Source organism: Leucoraja erinacea, chromosome 7 (assembly GCF_028641065.1).
Source record: "Leucoraja erinacea ecotype New England chromosome 7, Leri_hhj_1, whole genome shotgun sequence".
NCBI classification, from domain to species: Eukaryota; Metazoa; Chordata; class Chondrichthyes; order Rajiformes; family Rajidae; genus Leucoraja; species Leucoraja erinaceus.
The window spans coordinates 17809533-17830569 of NC_073383.1; the positions used below are offsets into that span (position 1 = coordinate 17809533).

At 42.0% G+C, this 21037-nt stretch overlaps 1 protein-coding gene across 3 annotated transcripts in view; it reads left to right on the top strand.

Annotated features, from left to right (window-relative positions):
• The first annotated feature begins 2922 nt into the window (after positions 1-2922).
• Positions 2923-21037, top strand: part of pde1a (phosphodiesterase 1A, calmodulin-dependent) — a 386755-nt gene continuing 368640 nt past the window's right edge. For all 3 annotated transcript variants that reach the window (XM_055637850.1, XM_055637851.1, XM_055637853.1), the window contains exon 1: positions 2923-4029. In XM_055637850.1, coding sequence (XP_055493825.1) covers positions 3765-4029 — 265 coding nt within the window. In that variant the 5' untranslated portion in view covers positions 2923-3764. The remainder of the gene's footprint in view (positions 4030-21037) is intronic.

The window sequence follows — 21037 nt, forward strand, 5'->3', positions numbered from 1 at the left end:
ACATAAAGTTCCAATATTCATACATACCAGTGTAGAACGAAAGTTAAAGTTAATAATGCACTTCAAATTGACTAGCACAAGAAACGAAAACAATGGGAATAACTTGGTGTGGGAAGGAATTGCAGATGCTGTTTTCAATTGAAGATAGATACAAAATGCTGGAGTAACTCGGCGGGTCAGGCAGCATCTCTTGAGAGATGGAATGGGTGATGTTTTGGGTCTAGAACCTTCTTCAGACTCAACTTGGTTAGTCAACCAGAATACCTTGGTGTTTAGTATTTTTCAAGGTGCTTTTTTGTTAACTTACATTATCGTTACAGTCACCAATCTTTGCTGAGCTTTTGCACTGGTGTGAATGTTTAGTCTTCGTGTGCTCGGGTATTGGTATAATGCACATTCGCTAAAATGCTAGAAGATAGACTCATAAAGCTGGAGTAACCCAGCGGGCAAGGCAGCATCTCTGGAGAGAAGGAATAGGTGACGTTTCGGGTTAAGACCCTTCTTCAGACATTAAAGTTTATATTGGCATCACGTATTGCCTGCGATTGTAGGCCAAAGGATCTGTTCCTATGCAATACTTCTATATTTTCTATGATACCAGGGCTCTTTGATAAGTCAAATATTAACTTACTGTCAAGACAGTCACTCTCACTGCCTCTGATATCAGGTCATCAATTCATGTTTGAACAAAGGTTGTAATGAGGTTTGGAGATAAATGGTGCTGGTGAAACCTAAACTAGCATTGGTACACAGGTTATTTGTGTATAAATCCTATGTAATAGAACTGTTGGTGACACCTTTATTTCATCGATTTAATCAACTGTCTATTTTGAGAAAAAACAATTCTGCACATATGTTCTTTCATATTCAGCTGCAAATATTTGTCATTTTGTAACTATATTTTAGGGTCGGTGGATGATACTTATCCAATTAAATGTTCATTAAACCATAAAAGGAACAGATGCTGCTTTCACATACAAATGTAATTTTGGTTAATGTATCAAAAAGTAAAGTCGGTTTACATTTCCCTTCATCTATATTATTTGTTTCATGTCGATTTTTTAATAAACAATTACCGAGTTATTTATCAATTTACGTAATGGTTATGTAGAAGCTACACAGTGGAGCTTTCTGCGTCACTTTACACATTGGATAAAAGCAATTCATTTTGATATGCAGTCAATGGAGGTATGGATTGAAATTCGCACTGGAACTTCTTGAGTTGGTTATCTGGAAATCAATTAATGCAGGCATTGGTATTACACCCTTGGAAAATCAATCATGAAACTTGGGCAACATTGAAACAAAGTTCTATCATCACTGTTGGGTCTAGAACCAAATGTATTGACTAGCAGTTAAAACAAGTGGTTAGTTCGGAAATTTACAATAATAAACTAAACTAATTTCACAGCATGCCACAGTGTTTTATTTGAATTAATGTAATGCAGAGTTATTTACCATCTGTCTCTGCAGCATCAAAGCAAGAGAAAAATAGTCACCAGAGTAGACACTCTGCTTTAAAGCTGTCCAGGACTGAAACCAGGACCAGCAAACTTCCCCAACTGCAGATGCGGGTTAGACACAAAATGCTGGAGTAGCTCAGCGGGTCTTGCAGCATTTCTGGAGAAAAGGAATAGGTGACGTTTTGGGTCAGACCATACAGTCTGAAGAAGGGTTCCAACATGAAGCGTCACCTATTCTTTTTCTCCAGAGATGCTACCTGACTCACTGAGTTACTCCAGTGTAAACCAGCATCTGCAGTTCCCTCCTACACAACGTACTCCAGCATGTTGTATCTATCTTCCTGAAAGAGTTACCAAGAATGATGTCCCATCAGAAGATTGGTAGAGTTATCCTTGTCAGATATTTGATCCTTAAAATTGCAGAGGTCGTAAATCACCCTCCTCTAAGCATGATATGAGAAGTAACGCTGTACATTGTTTACATGTTGTTATTCTTGTGCACTTGGGCACCAACATGATCTTTACCATCCAGTAGTTACCAGCTCTTCATAATGATTTACATTAAGAGAGCTCTACCTTAGAACATCTCACTATGGTTAGTGCAGTCACTGGCTTATTCAGACTAAAATCGAGGGTCTGAACTATGGGGAGAGGTTGAGCAAGCTAGGACTCTATTCCTTGGAGTGCAGGAGGATGAGGGGTGATCTTATAGAGGTGTATAAATTCTTGAGAGGAATAGATCGGGTAGATGCACTGAGTCTCTTGCTCAGAGTAGGGGAATAGAGAACCAGAGGATATATTTTTAAGGTGACGGGGGAAAGATTTAGTAAGAATCTGAGGGGTCACTTTTTTACGCAAAGGGTGGTAGCTATATGGAACGAGCTGCCAGAGGAGGTAGTTGAGGCAGGTACTATCGCAACGTTTAGGAAACCATTTTGGTAGGTGCATGGATAGGACAGGTTCAGAGGGATTTGGGCCAAACGCAGGTAGGTGGGATTCATATAGACGGGACATGTTGGCCAGTGTGGGCAAGTTGGTCCAAAGGGCCTGTTTCCACGCTGTAAGACTCTACGACTCTATATAAAGCTCCTTTGTCCACTTTTAAATTAGGGGTCGTAAATTCATACATTGTAAGAGCAGAATTAGGCCTTTCGGCCCATCTAGTCTACTCTACCATTCAATCATGGCTGATCTATCTTTTCCTCTCAACCCCATTCCCCGCCTTCTTCCCATAACCCCCGACACCCTTACTAATCAAGAATATGTCAACCTCCAAATTAAAAAATATCTATTGACGGCCTCCACAGTCGTCTGTGGCAATGAGTTCCACAGATTCACCTACCTCTGACTAAAGAAATTCCTCCTTAATGTTGATTATGCAACAACGCCCCCCCCCCCCCCCCCCCCCAATAACCATGAAGTGCAATAAAGACGTTTATGTTTCTGCACAGGTGAGTACAAGCGTGATTAATAAGCTCACACCTCAATGATTCAACTAATATTGTAATATGCAACTAATCATTACATTGGGAAATTCATTCATTATAATCCGAAAGCAGTCCAGTTTGAATTCATACACATACGCCTCATTGTAAATGGAGGGACCGTTGTTTGGCTGAGATTTATATGAAGACTGGTCCCTCAAGGGATAAGCATTGCCTTGGTACTATTTTGAAGATCAAGTGAGCTATTCTCTGAAGTCTGGCTAATACATGCCCTGAACTAAAGGCTTTGTATTTCATGGGAGGCACACAACCATTTGAACACTTAAAATAAAAAAAAACCATGAGAAAAAAGTTCATATATTGATACAGTTTGGATCAAGTCAATTCGAGTTTATTTTCCTATGCAGCAGTACGGTGAGTTGCAGATACAATAACAAATCTTGCAGCAGCATCACAGGAACTCCCCCGATTCATTCCCTTCAGCAGCTGCATGAGAATGGTTTTCACTGGCCAACCTTCCATGTGCAACACCTTGGAAAAGCTCGCTCTCCGTGGGAAATTAGGATGCGTAATTTGACAGTCACGAAGCTTGTTCATGCACAAATATACCGAGCAGAGTCTGTGGTTGGCACAGCTTCGTCCTTTCCAGCTGAATAAGTCGTGCCTGTGAATGCAAAGAAAACACTGCATAATACTGGGCCGTTATATGAAGTTTGTTTGGGGTGGGTAATTGACACCCTCGGAATTAAACAGCGGCCACTCATCATAGGCTTTGGTGATTAGTGTCTAAGAAGAGGAAAGTGATTACTGTTTCATTTCCCACAGGGGGATGTGCTGAGATAGTCCAGTGTGGGAGATGCCCGGGGTGGATGCTGATGAGCGCGGAGCTGACAACACAGTGTCCGCTTCTCTCCACATGGGGACCGTCTCATCGGTTCGCTCCAGACCGGCTCCGACTCCGGCTGCAAGACGGGCCCCGTCCGCAGCTCAGCGGGCACGGACAGGCGGCGAGGCGAAAGGATGCCCCTGTCCATCTGGACCAGCCTGGCCGGGAAGGGGAAAGGTGTGTAGTTCCCGGGATACAGCTCCGATCAGTGGCACTGGAGCCCGTCAGCGAACAGGTAGGAACACCACGGCGGCACATTCCCCCTTGTCTGAATCAGTAAGCTGAGGAGAGAATGTGGTTCTTTTATACGGTAAACCGTTAATAAACATGTCCACAGATCGGATAAAAAGACAAACCAAATCCCGATTGCTCAAAGCTGATTGCCAACACATTTGCACAAGAGGCACATGAGTCAGACATTCAGATATTTCCTGCTGGTTTCTATATCCTATCAAGGATGTTCTTTCAGTACCCTATCTCGCACACAGAGCCACGTACGCGCAGAAATATTGTGGGCAATACAATTTCCCCCGACTGGCGATCAGGATCAAACTTTAATTCCAAAGATTCAAATCAAGTGGTGCCAGATTATAGCCCAACATACAGCAGTATGTCTGAATAAGTGTCTCGACCCGAAACGTCACCCATTCCTTATCTACAGAGATACTGCCTGTCCCGCTGAGTTACTCCAGCTTTTTGTGTCTACCTTCGGTTTAAACCGGCATCCTCAGTTCCTTCATATACAGCAGTACCTAGACTCACCAAAGGCCGAAGGGCCAAATAGTATTGAAATGTGTCTGGGTTAATCAGTACCTTGGGTCCACCAGTACAGGAAGTTTACCTGCGATGTATGAATGGACGAACAGGAATCAACATCAGTGTCGTTGAAGATCGACACAAAATGCTGGAGTAGCTCAGCGGGACAGGCAGCATCCCTGGAGAGAAGGGATAGGTAAGGTTTCAGGTCGAGACCCATCTCCAGACTCTGTTGTTGATGCCTGCCTCTTGCCATTTCTCACGATCCCGACAGCACTGAGAATCACTGACGCAAGAACATAAGATTAGACGTTGCTTCCTTTTAATAAGATAATGACTGGATTTTTGTAACCTCAGTGTCACTTTTCTCTGCTAATCCCTTATCCATTCATATCTACAAAATTCCTGCCCTCTTGTGTAGAGAATTGCAAAATACATAATGCCCTGGGTAAAGAGGTCTTTCTCAGCTTTGTACTGAATGGTCATCCTCTTATTTGGAGATTGTGCTCCCTGGTGTTAGAGTGGGGAAATATCAACTCTGACTATTTTTATATTTCAGTGACATCACCTCTTTATTTATCAGTTTTAGAGAGAATTGGTATAACCTGCTCAATTGCAGTCCTTAGAACAAACCTGCCGATCTAGGAATCGATCCAATTTAGTTTTATTCATTAGTTTTAACGATACAGCATGGAAATAGGTCCTTCAGCCCAACAAGTCCATGCCAACCAGCAATCCCCATACACTAGTTCTATCCTACACACTAGGGACAATTTACAGATGTCAATTTACCAACAAACCTGCAAGCCTTTGGAGTGTGGAAGGAAACCGGAACACCCTGAGAAAACCCACGCAGTCACAGGGAGCCCAACAAACCCCATTCTCTTGCCTTCTACCCATAACCCCTGATACCCATAAGGGGCTTACGGATAGAGTGAATGGGCAAGGTGATTGATAAGGTCCCACATAGGAAATTAGTGGCCAAAATTAGAACACATGGTATTGGGGCTAGGGTACAGACATGGATAGAAAATCGGTTGGCAGACTGGAAACAAAGAGTAGGGATTAACTGGTCCCTTTCAGAACGGCATGCAGTGACTTGTAGGATACCGCAAGGCTCGGTGCTGGGACCGCAGATATTTGCAATGTACATTCATGATTTAGATGAAGGGATTAAAAGTAACATTAGCAAATTTGCAGATGACATAAAGCTGGGTGGTAGTGTGAATTGTGAGGAGGATGTTATGAGAATGCAGGGTGACTTGCACAGGTTGGGTGGGTGGGCACATGCATGGCAGATGCAATTTAATGTGGATAAATGTGAGGTTATCCACATTGGAGGCAAGAACAGGAAGGCAGATTATTATCTGAATGCTGTCAAGTTGGGAAAAGGGGAAGTACAATGAGATCTAGGTATCCTTGTACATAAGTCACTGAAAGTAAGCATGCAAGTACAGCAGGCAGTAAAGAAAGCTATTGACATGTTGACCTTCATAACAAGAGGAGTTGAGTGTTGGATCGAAGAGGTCCTTCTGCAGTTGTATAGGGCCCTGGTGAGACCACACCTGGAATATTGTGTGCAGTTTTGGTCTCCAAATTTGATGAAGGACATTCTTGTTAATGAGGGAGTGCAGCGTAGGTTAACGAGGTTTATTCCCGGGATGGCGGGACTGTCATATGTTGATAGAATGGAGCGACTGGGCTTGTATGCAATGGAATTTAGAAGGATGAGAGGATATTTTTGAAACATATGATTGTTAAGGGATTGTACAGGCTGGAGGCAGGAAACATGTTCTTGATGTTGGGAGAGTACGGAACCAGGGGCAACAGTTTAAGAATAAGGGGTAGGCCATTTTGAACAGAGATGAGGAAAACCGTTTTCACCCAAAGAGTTTCACACAAAGAGTTGTGAATCTTTGGAATTCTCTGCCTCGCAAGGCAGTGGAGGCCGATTCTCTGGATACTTTCAAGAGAGAGTTTGATAGAGCTCTTAAAGATAGCGGAGTCATGGGATATGGGGAGAAGGCAGGAACGGGGTACTGATTGTGGATGATCAGCCATGATTACAGTGAATGGTGGTGCTGGTTCGAAGGGCCGAATGGCCTACTCTTGCAACTATTGTCTCTTGTCTATTGCTATGGTAAAGAGAGTAAACAAGTTGGAAAATGTGAGGATATGCACTTCATTAGAAAAAAAGTAAAGTATATATTTAAAATAATGGGAGACTGAAAGGTGTTGTTCAGAAGGACATGGGTGCCGTTGTTCATGAATCACCAAAAGTTAACCTGGCAATTTAGCAAATATATTTGTAAAGGCAAATTACATGTTAGCCTCTGGGGCAAGTGAATTAGAAAACTGGAGTTAAATCATCTTGCTGTAATTATACAGATTCCTATTGAGATCATATCTGGAATAACGTGTTTGGTCTCCCCAACATGAAATAATGAACCTGAGAGAGAGTGGGTGCAGAGAAGGTTCATCTGCACAGTGTGTGTCATGGTAGAATTGCTGACTTACAGTGCCAGAGGCACGGGTATCTATTAGTTCTGTTTTGAAACAATCTTCCATCTACACCCATATTTTACCCACTACATTGTGGAGTCAAATTTTCCTCAATAATCTTTTACGTGGCATGCTATTAAAATCCTTGTGAAAATCCAAATACATTACATCCACCAGTTTTCTCTACATCTATTCTCCTGGTTCCAACCTCAAAAAAATCCTGCAGAATTGTCAAATATGATTTTTCTTTCATAAATCCCATGTTGATTCTGCCCAATCTCATTTTAATATTCTAAGAGCCCAGTCATTATTTTGAATGACTCTTACAAACTTCTACAGATGCACCATGGAAGGCATACTGTTGGGTTGCATTAAGAGCCTGATTTGGCAAGAGCTCTGCAGCTGTAGAGTGCTGCTGCCTAACAGCACTCGCAGAGCCTGAGACCCTGATTATGGTTGCCGTCTGTACGGAGTTTGTACATCCTCCCCGTGACCACGTGGGTTTTCTTCAAGATCTTCGTTTCCTCACACACTCCAAAGATATACAGGTATGTAGGTAAATTGGCTTGGTATAAGTGTAAATTGTCCCCTGTGTGTGTAGGATAGTGTTTATATGCAGGGATCACTGGTCGGTGCGGATTCGGTGGGACGAAGGGCCTGTTTCCGCGCTGTATCACTAAAACTAAAAACTAAAAACCGACTGTTTCTGAAGCTTCGTGATGATCCTCCCACACTTCAAAGACGTGCAGGCATGTTGTTAAATTGGCTTGGTAAATGCCGAAGGGCCTGTTTCTGTGTTGTATCCATAAACTAAACCAAACTAAAGAAAGTTGTAGATGTAGCACAGTTGATCACACAGACCAGACTTTCACCATTGACTCCATCTACACTTCATATTGTCTCAGGAAAACATCCAGCATAATCAAAGATTTATAATAGAGCTTTGGGGTTTTTATTTTTTTTCTTTTTCCTCCTTTCTTTTCTAGGGTCTATTTCTTAATTCTTTTCTCTAACCAATGGGTCTCTGTTTTCTTTCCTCATTGATCACTCTTTTAAACCAACACAACTTTCTTTCTCTTACTTTCTCTACTTTCTTTATCTATATCTTTCCTTAAAGCTTAAAAAATGAAGGGGTACAATAAATGTAATAAGATATATCTGGCTTGTACTATTGTAATTTACTGTACTTCTAATAAATAAAAATATTTAAAAAATAAATAAATAATCAAAGACTTATCATTTCCCCCCAGTCATTCCTTTCCCCCTGTTCCTGTCTGGCAGAAGGTACAGAAGCTTGAAAGCGCACAAACCAGACTCAGGAACATGTATTAACAATTCCCCTGTATTAACAGGCTTCTGAACAGTCCTTCCATAAGCTAGGTTACCATACAATTCACCTATATCCCATTGTGGATATTGGACCCTGTCTATGGTACTAACACACTGCAATGCTGAGGACTATATCCTGTACTATATTCTGCACTCTGTATCTTCCGCTTTGCTCTAACCATTGTACTTGAGTTTGACTTGATTGTATTTATTTATGGTATATCTGATATGCTTGGATAGTATGCAAAACAAAGCTTTTCACTGTACCTCAGTACACTTGGCAATAATAAACCTAACCTAAACATCAATAATAGTTTTCAGTATTTTTATTACTACTAATGTGAGACTACAAGTGTATCGTCTCCTGTTTTCTCATTCTCTCCTTTCTTAACTAGTGGAGTTACATTTGCTTTCTTCCATCTGTAGTAACCATTATAAAAATGTTGGAACATGGTAACCAGTGTATTGACTATCTCCACAACAACCTCTAAATCAACATTTTAGATCAGCAGGTCTTGGGGATATTTTGCCTTTGCAGCAGAATAATTTCTCCAGTTCTTGTTTTCTGCTAATTCCAATTTCTTAAATCTCATTTACTCTAAACTTGCTGGCCTCTTAGACTTTAGACTTTACTTTAAAGATACAGCACGGAAACAGACCCTTCTGCCCACCGAGTCCACGCCGACCAGTGATCACCCCACACACTGACACTATTCGGCACACTTAATTTGAACTGAGCCACTGCTGTTTACTGTAATATCTTTTCAAGTGGTTTCCCCATCTACCTCATGCATTTCTGCTTTGCTCAAATTGAACTAAATCACTTTCATTGTTTATATACACTTCCATGAGCATTGTTCCCTGAAGTACCCTTAATTACTAGGTCATTAATTAGGCCTTTCCCATTACTAAGTGTAACTAAAATAGCCTGTTCCCGCATTGCTTCTTTAACATACAGAAACCATAATTCATGGAGAACATGAATACATTCCAAAGAGTATTAGTGCTAATCTGCCGAGTCCATATGTAAATTGAATTTCCCAATGATTATTGTATACCCTTGTTATATGCAGCTCCAATATCCTCATTTATTCAATATTTGCACTACTAGTCCTCTTTGTGGAGTGAAGGGAAGGAATCGGACAGGAATTTGTATATATTGTAACACCAGCTAATATTTTTGACCCTTGCTATTTCTTGATTCTACTCAAACTGATTCTATTTCTTGATTATCTGGGCGAAGATCCTCGCATTGTAACCCTTTCTTTGATGTTACAATTACACCACATCCTTTTCAATTTCCCTTGTCTCCTTTAAATGTCAACTATCTTGGAATATATATCTTGGAATATATCTTGGAATTCCACACTTTTGCCATTTTCAACCATGTCTCTTTAAAGTAATAATCCATTACAACATACTCATTTATGTCCATTTGAACACTTCTTCCTCGATGACCATCAGCACAGGAGCACTTCAAGGCTGTGTGCTCAGTCCCTTGCTTTACTCATTCTATACCGATGACCGTGTACCTGGACATAGTACCAACTCCATCTTTAAATTCGCTGACAGTACCACCATTGTTCGATGAATTACGGGTAATAATGTCAGAGTATAAGAGAGAGAGTGATTGATTGAATGGTGCCAGAACAACAACCTTGATCTCAACATCAATAAGGCCAAGAAGCTGATTGTTGACTTTAGAAGAGGAAGGCCAAGGATCCATAAAACTGTCTTCATTGATGTGTTGGTGGTAGAGAGAATCAACATTTTCAAGTTTCAGGGTGTGCATATCTCTGAAGATCAGTCTTGGATCCAGCACATAAAGAAAATGCATCGGTGCCTCTATTTTCATTGAGGAGATTCAGTACGTTGACAAAAACTCTCCTGAACCTCTCCAGGTGTACGATAGACAGCATATTGACTGGTTACATCGTTGCCTGGTTCGGCAACTTGAACACCCAGGAATGATGGAGATTATAAAAAGTGATGAACACTGCCCGGACCAGCATGGAAACTTACCTCCCTACCATAAAAGGGATCTACAGGAGGCACTGCTTCAAAAAGGCAGCCAGCATCATCAAGGATCCACACCACCCTGGCCACACTCTCATTTCACTCCTGCCATTGGGAAGAAGGATTAGGAAGGAATCTGAAAACCAGGACCTCCAGGTTGTTTCTCAACAACCATCAGGCTATTGAACACTACAAACACCAACTAAACTCCGGACTACGAACTGTCTTGGTTGTAATTTGGACTTCGGGCCTTTGTTTTGTTTTGCATGACTATTACTTTAGAAAAATGAATTGAACTTTTTGTTGTTGTATTATTATGTTATCTGTTAAATACTATGTTTACGGGACTGTTATGCTGCTGCAAGTAAGAATTTTATTTAAGGTGGACAAAAATGCCGGAGAAACTCAGCGGGTGAGGCAGCATATAACCATATAACCATATAACAATTACAGCACGGAAACAGGCCATCTCGGCCCTACAAGTCCGTGCTGAACAACTTTTTTTCTCCTTAGTCCCACCTGCCTGCACTCATACCATAACCCTCCATTCCCTTCTCATCCATATGCCTATCCAATTTATTTTTAAATGATACCAATGAACCTGCCTCCACCACTTCCACTGGAAGCTCATTCCACACCGCTACCACTCTCTGAGTAAAGAAGTTCCCCCTCATATTACCCCTAAACTTCTGTCCCTTAATTCTGAAGTCATGTCCTCTTGTTTGAATCTTCCCTATTCTCAAAGGGAAAAGCTTGTCCACATCAACTCTGTCTATCCCTCTCATCATTTTAAAGACCTCTATCAAGTCCCCCCTTAACCTTCTGCGCTCCAGAGAATAAAGACCTAACTTATTCAACCTGTCTCTGTAACTTAGTTGTTGAAACCCAGGCAACATTCTAGTAAATCTCCTCTGTACTCTCTCTATTTACTAGCATACTAGCATCTATGGAATGAAGGAATAGGTGACGTTTCGGGTCGAGACCCTTCTTCAGACTGATTGGGGGGTGGGAAGGAGAAAGGAAGAAGCGGAAACAGTAGGCTGTGGGAGAGCTGGAAAGGACAGGGGAAGGTGGGAGAAAGTAAGGACTACATGAAATTGGAGAATTTTATTGTTCTCTTTTGGAAAATAGGAGAATTAAATACTCTTGACTCTTGACTTGACTATTAAATCGCACTCCTTGTTACAAAGAAACAAGTATTCTGATGAAAAGCTTTCAGTTTTGTCTTTGTGCTTATTTCCCATGCTCTAACCCCTATTAGAGGTATACCCTACGGGCATTAAAACAGCCATTGTTTTTGCTCTCGATGTGTAACAAGTCTCAATGCATGTGATCTGGTATTTATATCTGCAGCGTTTTAGCAAACTATTGCCATAATTAGAAAGTAGAAGCTGTCAGGAAGGAGTTACTCCTTGATCTGACAGGAAATCATAAGTTTTGAAAATGAAGAAATCTGAATGTCCTGACTGAATCTAAGTGTGTCAGCCAGTGAGCTGGGGGTGGGGGTGGGGCTGGGCATATGACTCACAGCAGCATTTTGTATGGCAAAAAAAAAAATCAATTTGCTTAGCAAAAAGTCTATTTTAAGAGCAGATGAAACAAGCTAAAGCAATTTCTCCAAGTTAAATCAGGGTTACCAATCAATTATGTGCATAAAATCACTCAAGTCACATAATAGTCAGCATGCTTGATCTACGGGGGAATAATCTAATAATTTTCAGCTCATAGGGTCATTATATACAACCAAACTTGAATGTTATCAAAACTAAAAAAATATACATATGTAATATTGTCCGGATTAAAGGAGGAGCCGGAACACCAGCTACTGGAAAATTGGGACTGGACTTGTATATTTCAAATAGAATTCCTGCAATAAAATTATCATAACCTAATCAGAAAACAGGTTGAACAAGAGTCATGAATGTTGAAATGTGGGATTTAGCTATACTGTAAAGATCACCTGCCACATTATACACCTTGTTACATCTCAGAAATACTGAAAAAACATCCTTTCTTAGCTGTTTTGGATATTTATGAAGCAGTGTATATTTATACCAATTAAAATGTCCAACATTTCCTCCTTGGAATCAGGGTTGTTTTGATTTTGGGTCTGATACATTTCCCAAACCAGAACTTTGAAACATCTAGGCAGTCTATCTCTGTGGTATTCCTGATACCCAGTTCCATCAGTGATTTCATGCATCATGCTTATGCACACTGACAGGGATTGAAAAAACTGCCTAACCCTTGCAGTCATATTCCAGCACAGTGTTTGTCTTTTGCGCTTTGTCACAAGGTTATAGCCAGATATTGCTCAAGGGCTTTGCTGTTGACTGAACTCATCTTTCTACTCCTCTTGGGCGAGGCAGTGATGAATGGAAAGTCATCTGGAAGCTGAGCTGAGTAACATGTCAACTCTACATCTTTTCCTTCAAGGAAGGGAAAATGCACTGGACCACCTGATCTATTTTTACTGGTTTGTTGGGCCCCTTTGGATAAAGCAAGAAATTATATTTTGGATGGGTTGCACGAGTTGAGTGCAGCAAGCATTCTGCTGTGAGTAAATGTGACCGGAAATGTGGCCTTAACTAGTACTGGTGTCAGGGGTTATGGGGAGAAGGCAGGAGAATGCGGTTGAGAGGGAAAGATAGATCAACCATGATTGAATGGCGGGGTAGACTTGATGGGCCGAATGGCCTAATTCTGCTCCTAGAACTTATGAATTTATAAGAAACTTGCTTAAAGGGATGTCTTAACGGAGGAGAGATAGAGGCAGAGAGGTTTCGGGAGGTGATCCTGCAGCTATGTAAACATTGCAATGCAACAGTTCTGATATATGGTCACCCAAACATTTAATCAGCTCATATTAGCCTGATCTACCCAGTTGGACACACCGACCATGATCAGACCACATCCATAACTATCTAGGCCATGTATCACTGTCTATCTTGCTGACCCACTGCATCCTGGGGTCTATGAGCATTCTCCATCTGGAGGTTGTATCTGAGGAGGCACAGTGTGGAGACCCTGACCTAATAGCCCCTCCTTATAGGCAGTGACATTGTCAAGCTTGGGCATGAGGCTTTGCCCTCTGTAAAGATTGTCATTGATGTTTTAAAACGATTAAAATAAACAACTTTCTGAAACATCTAAATACTATTAAAATGAAATAAATAACGTCAAAAAATTAATATCTTTATAATGAAATAATATTAGCTAAATCATCCATAAATTAATAACCTTTAACTAAAGCCATCTATTGGGGGTCCAAATCTTTGCTCAGAAATATCCAATGAAATTAATACCATTCCCGTACTGACCTTTCTGTCAAAGGGCTTCCTCCATTGCCAGATTGAGGCTACACACGAACTGGAGGACCAGCACCTCATATACTGCTTGAGTAGCTTACAACCTCGTGGCCTGAACACTGAATTCTCCAATTTTTGGTAACTAATCTACAATCCCACTCCCCTTTCAATCCCCTCCCCTCCCCCCCTCCCCCCCTCCCCCCCCCCCCCCCCCCCCCCCCCCCCCCCCCCCCCCCCCCCCCCCCCCCCCCCCCCCCCCCCCCCCCCCCCCCCAGCTGGACACACCCAGACTTCCCTTCCACCTATATTCCTTCCTCGGACTTCACAATTCTCACCTCCTCTCTATTATCTCACACCTTTGGTCTTCTCATCTTTGGCCTTTTTTTCAACCATCTGTATATCAACCATCTGCCTATCGAAGGGCCGAATGGCCTACTCCTGCACCTATTTTCTATTGTCTATTGTCTATAGCCTATTGTTTATCAAAGCTCCCTACCCCCCCCCCCCCCCCTCTTCACCTGAATCCACGTATCACTCGTGAGGCTTTGTCTTCCTCTCTTCCAGCTTTCTCCCCCTCCACCCCCCCACACAATCAGTCTGAAGAAGGGTCCTGTCCCAAAATGTCACCCATCCATGCTCTCCAGAGATTCTGTCCGAAAGGTCACCCGTTCCATCTCTCCAGAGATGCTGCCTGCCCCGCTGAGTTACCCCAGCTTTTTGCATTTACCTTCTTACTCATTCTCTCTGACCGTTTGAGTTACTCCAACACTTTGTGTCCTTTTTAAAGTACATCCGCATCTGCAGTTCCTTGCTTCTTTACATTAATGCAGTCTAGGGTTCTATCTCAGATCAGACCCCATATGAGATTTGAATATGATTTTTCCCAGCAGCAGTACTAAGGATTCCAATCGATATTGGGCCCTACTAGCAGAATAAACTGCTGATTTAACCTTCTGAATCTATCATTAATTCCTCGATTCCCTATGCTTCACAGGGCACAGTCTGTCACCTCCTTCCATTTCAATGGCGAACTCTGGCGAATTGCCGATTTTTGTGTTACTTCTTTGGGGCGACTTAAACAAGTTCCAAAGATGAATGTAGATACAAGACGCTGGTTCACAAAAAAAGGCACAAAGTGCTGGACCCTTCCCATAGAAACATATTAAATAGGTGCAGGAGGAGGCCGTTTGGCCCTTCGAGCCTGCACCGCCATTCAATGTGATCATGGCTGATCATCCACAGTCAGTAACCCGTGCCTGCCTTCTTCCTATATCCCTTGATTCCACTAGCCCTTAGGGCTCTCTAACTCTCTTTTAAATTCATCCAGTGATTTGGCCTCCACTGCCTTCTGTGGCATCGAATTCCACAAATTCACAACTCTCTGGGTGTAAAGGTTTTTTCTCATCTGAGGATGAGAGGGGATCTTATTGAAACATATAAGATTATTATGGGTTTGGACACGCTAGAGGCAGGAAACATGTTCCCGATGTTGGGGGAGCCCAGAACCAGGGGCCACAGTTTAAGAATAAGGGGTAGGCCATTTAGAACGGAGATGAGGAAACAATTTTTCACACAGAGAGTTGTGAGTCTGTGGAATGCTCTGCCTCGAAGGCGGTGGAGGTTCCCTGGATACTTTCAAGAGAGAGCTAGATAGGGCTCTTAAAGATAGCGGAGTCAGGGGATATGGGGAGAAGGCAGGAACGGGGTACTGATTGTGGATGATCAGCCATGATCACATTGAATGGTGGTGCTGGCTCAAGGGGCCGAATGGCCTGCTCCTACACCTATTGTCTATTTTCTATCTCAGTTTTAAATGGCCTCCCCTTTATTCATAGGCTGTGGCCCCTGGTCCTGAACTCCCCCATCATTGGGAACATTTTTCCTGCATTTAGCTTATATAATTTTATACGTTTCTATAAGATGCCCTCTCATCCTTCTAAATTCCAGTGAATACAAGCCCAGTCTTTCCAATCTTTCCTCATATGACAGCCCGCCATCCTGGAGATTAACCTTCATGAACCTACTGCCTCAATAGCAAATATGTCCTGCCTCAAATTAGGTGCTGGCTGACCTGTTGAGCTACTCCAGCACCTTGTGTCCAAAGATGAATGTGTTGTTTGCTCACCTTCCGAATCATCCTATATTTTTATATTTCTATATTGTCAGTCTGAAGAAGGGTCCTGACTCGAAATGCCACCTATCTATGTTCTCCAGAGATATTGCTTGACCTGATGAATTACCCCAGCATTTTGTGTCTTGGGTAAACCAGCATCTGCAGTTCCTTGTTATTACTTTTTTTAAATTATTAAATTGGGTAAGGAATGTGTGAAGATCAAAAAGCATCCCAACTTGAAAGTTTTCCTATCTCTAACATTTTCAATCCTGTAAACTTACAGCATACATTTTTAATATTGATTGACATACATTCTAGGAAATATATAAAGTGTGATAGCGACTGTGATCAATTAAATATTTGATCTAAATTCAAATGTCACAAATTCAAATTATTTCATTCAATACATTTCTTTAATTAACATTGCCCATGCAACAACTCGCTGGATATTTTTGCATTTATTCCTCATAATTTTTCCCATTGTAAGAAACTCTGAAACCTTTTTTCAGTACTTTAACATTACAGTTGAACAGTGTATTTAATTATGCAGAGTACATAAAATAAAAGATAGCATGCCAAATTGGAAAGTATATGTCTGGTCCTGACTTGGGGACATGACTTGAGAATTAAGGGACAGAAGTTTAGGGGTAACATGAGGGGGAACTTCTTTACTCAGAGAGTGGTGGCTGTGTGGAATGAGCTTCCAGTGAAGGTGGTGGAGGCAGGTTTGTTTTTATCATTTAAAAATAAATTGGATAGTTATATGGATGGGAAAGGTATGGAGGGTTATGGTCTGAACGCAGGTGTATGGGACTAGGGGAGAATACGTTTTCGGCACGGACTAGAAGGGTCGAGATGGCCTGTTTCCGTGCTGTAATTGTTATATGGTTATATGGTCGCGATGCAATGAGATGTCATGGTACACCAGTCATTGAAAGTAGGCATGCAGGTGCAGCAGGCAGTGAAGAAAGCGAATGGTATGTTAGCGTTCATAGCAAAAGGATTGGAGTATAGAGCAGGGAGGTTCTACTGCAGTTGTGCAGGGTATTGGTGAGACCACACCTGGAGTATTGTATACAGTTTTGGTCTCCTAATCTGAGGAAAGATATTCTTGCCATAGAGGGAGTACAGAGAAGGTTCACCAGACTGATTCCTGGGATGTCATGACTTTCATATGAAGAAAGACTGGATAGACTCGGCTTGTACTCGCTAGAATTTAGAAGATTGAGGGGGGATCTTATAGAAACTTACAAAATTCTTAAGGGGTTGGACAGGCTAGATGCAGGAAGATTGTTCCTGATGTTGGTGAAGTCCAGAACAAGGGGTCACAGTTTAAGGATAAGGGGGAAATCTTTTAGGACCGAGATGAGAAAAACATTTTTCACACAGAGTGGTGAATCTGTGGAATTCACTGGCACAGAAGGTAGTTGAGGCCTGTTCATTGGCTATATTTAAGAGGGAGTTAGATGTGGCCCTTGTGGCTAAAGCGATCAGGGGGTATGGAGAGAAGGCAGGTACAGGATACTGAGTTGGATGATAAGCCATGATCATATTGAATGGCGGTGCAGGCTCGAAGGGCCGAATGGCCAACTCCTGCACCTATTTTCTATGTTTCTATGTTTCGATGTCCACTGAAGTATAAAAATTACAATAGCCCTGTGTTATGAGGAATTAACATGGAATTGGTCTGGAACTGAACCCACTGCAAGCAACGATGGAGATTGGGGGGCAATTGACGAGCAATTGTAATGTTATTTATGATCATTTCATGCTTGTAATTGTTGATGCTGTTCGGATTATTTTAGGCTATTTTTTAACCAATATATTTTTAGTAAAATATAATAACAATTGGTGTATTACTAAGTCCAGGATGAACAGATTGTGCCCTTGTTACATATGACAGTTAAATCCATCAAATCCTCAGTTTTTTAAAATATCTAGATGTTATATCTTGGATGGGCTTCTCGTGGCTTACTGTACATAATCTGTTCATTGTATTATGATAATGCAGTACTTTGCATTATCTTAAAATGCAGTGTGTTATTTTTAGCAGGTCTAACTCCAAACTGCGGCACTCTAATTACAGAGAAAACTGGGTAGAGGTTAAGAGGCAGGTAAAGGGCCTGTCCCACTTGGGCGGCATTTGCGCCTCACGCAGATGGTGCGCAAAGATTTTGTACATCCCCAAATCCTAGGGCGCGCGTGCGACCATGCATCACTGCGCACGTAATGCGCACCATGCGCGCATCAAGTGCGCCGTAACACGTAAATGATGTCGCGTAAATAACGCCCAAGTGGGACAGGCCCTTAATTCTTGAATCTGATGTGCGCGAGTGGTTAGGAACTGTGCAGGAAGGAACTGCAGATGCAGACAGACCCAAAATGCTGGACTAAGTCAGCGGGTCAGACAGCATCCCTGGTGAAAAGAAATAGGTAACGTTTCAGTCAAGACCCTCCTTCAGACTTAGGAATTGTGGTGGGTTGGAAATGTTGAGATTGGTTATGGAAAGAGAGACCAATGAAGCATTTTCTGTCATAAACAGGAATTTTACCCTGGACTTACACAGACTGTGAAGCTAAGACAACAGGTGTGAGGGCCCACTTAATGGGGAAGCAGCATAATTAACCGCCACAGCTCTATTAAAATGCGATTATGCAAGAATTAGACCTGAATCACAGTTTGTGGCTGGAGTCATCGACACAGCAAACTCCCCCACTTGCTGAGCCTCCCTGTTTGAAGTCCTTGGTCCAGGGTAGAGAGAGTGAGAGAGGTAGGTACCAGCAGCAGTAGCAGAGTAGATGGTGTGTGGGGGGTTAGTTTTAGTTAAGAGATACAGTATGGAAACTGGCCCTTCGGCCCACCAAGTCTATGCTGACCATTGAACACCCGTTTGCACTAGTTCCATGTTATCCCACTCTCACATTCATTCCCATCACACAAGGCCATTTTACAGAGGCGAATTAACCTAAACCAGCATGGGTTTGGGATGTGGGAGGAATCCGGACCACCCTGGGGATGTGGTGCTGACCCCAAACATCACCCAACCTTTTTCTCCAGGCGAAACCCACATGGTCACAGGGGGAACGTTTAAACTCCACACAGATAACACCCGAGATCAGGATCAAACCCAGGCCTCAGGCGCTGTGAGGCAGCAGCTCTACCAGCTGCTCCACTATTCTGATGGAGGGTCTTCAACTTGAAATATGAACTCTCTTCCCACAGATGCTGCCTGCCCTGCTGAGTTTTTCCAGAATTGTTTGTCTTTCTTTGGGAAGTTAGTAATGGAAACAGATGTAGCTCACAGCTCCATCTTTGCTGATGGCTTTCCAGAAATTCCAAATCAGCAAAGCACAGATAAACTGTGAGCTATTCAAATGAGTGATGAGACAGATGGATGTCTTCAAGAGCTTTGATTAGACCACTTAAGGCCTGTAAAGTCATGCTGAGCAACAAAGACTGACATCTCACTGATTTGAATGTCAAAACTACAATGGAAGCCTCCAACATCTCAGCACAGGCATTGTAGGTCGAAGAGCCTGTTCCTGTGCTTTTTTAAAATATATATGCTATGCTCTACATTGAACTGGGACAGGCTTTAAGTCACACTGCGGGAGGCCACTGAAATTGACAAGCAATTGCTTCGATCAACACTTGTGCAATGATACAATGTGACAATGTAATTAAACAATGTAACAATCAGCCTTTAGTATTTTTAGCTTGAAATAAAAGAATAACAATTTTAGCTATAGAAAAGAACTTTGTATATGAAAACAACTCGTTGTTTCTAAGGAGAGCCCACTAGGTTGTCGGACCGAATTATTTATGCTGATATAGTGGCCAATTGACAATAACAGACACCATTCTCCCCCCACCCCCACCACCACCACCACCACCACCACCATCCCACCACCATCCCACCACCGCACCACCTTCCCAAATTGCTTATTTGAAATCTGATCCGACATTTTGAAGATTGTTGGGTAGAATCAATATGGAGATTCAATAGAGTTGCTGCCTCACAGCGCCAGAGACCCGGATTTGATCCTGACTATGGGTGCTGTCTGTACGGAGTTTGTACGTTCTCCCTGTGACCATGTGGGTTTTCTCCGGATTCCTCCCACATCCTAAAGATATGCAGGTTTGTAGTTTAATAGGGTTCTGTAAATTGTCCTTAGTGTGTGGAATAGAATTAGTGCACACGTGCTCCTCAACGTACGATGGTGTTACGTTCCGATAAACCCATCGTAAATCCAAAATATCGTAAGTCGAAAATGCATTTAATACAACTAACCTACCAAACATTCTCGTGTTTCGTACTTCGAATTTTGAATTTTGATCTTTTCCCGGGCCAGCGATATGCGGTATGACACTCTCTCGTGATGCTCGACAACGGCAGCGAGCTGCAACTCATTTACACTCGTGATCGCGTGACTGACTGGGAGCTGCGGCTCGCTGCCGTTGCCCAGCATCATGAGAGAGTATCGTACCGCATATCACTATCCGGGAAAAGATCAAAATTCAAAGTACGGTTTCTACGGAATGTGTATCACTTTTGCACCATCCTAAAGTTGAAATATTGTAAGTCGAAGCATGGTAACTCGAGGAGCATCTGTACAGATGATCACTTGTCGGCCAAATGCAGGCAGCTGGGACTAGTGCAGATGGGGCATCTTGGTTGACCTGGGCAAGTTGGGTCAAAGGCCCATTTGCTGTGTTGTACAGCTCTATGACTATAATAATAATAATAATACATTTTATTTATGGGTGCCTTTCAAGAGTCTCAAGGACACCTTACAAAAATTTAGCAAGTAGAGGAAAAACATGTAAGGCGAATGAAATAAATAGTAGAGACATGACTAGTACACAAAGTAAAGACAGAATTCAATTCAAAACACAATGTGAGGCAATGGTCAGTAGTCTAAACCAATGTCCCTTTTCCCTTTCCTCCCCTTCGCCAATCCAAATCTAAATGCTACCTTGTATTTAGAATCAAAATATAAGCATTTTGGTAGCGAATTAAAAATACAGATGAAAAATAAACCTTAAGGAAATAGGTATGGTTAGGTAAAACTTTTACTTTTTACACAAGTTCATTTTAGGAAAGTGTGTTTTAAATACAGGGGCATAAATATTCATGAAAATAATACATTGATAAAAATGTAGATTGCTTAATATCTGCTTCATGTTTGTTGTGATGGCTTCTGTTACATCCTACTTC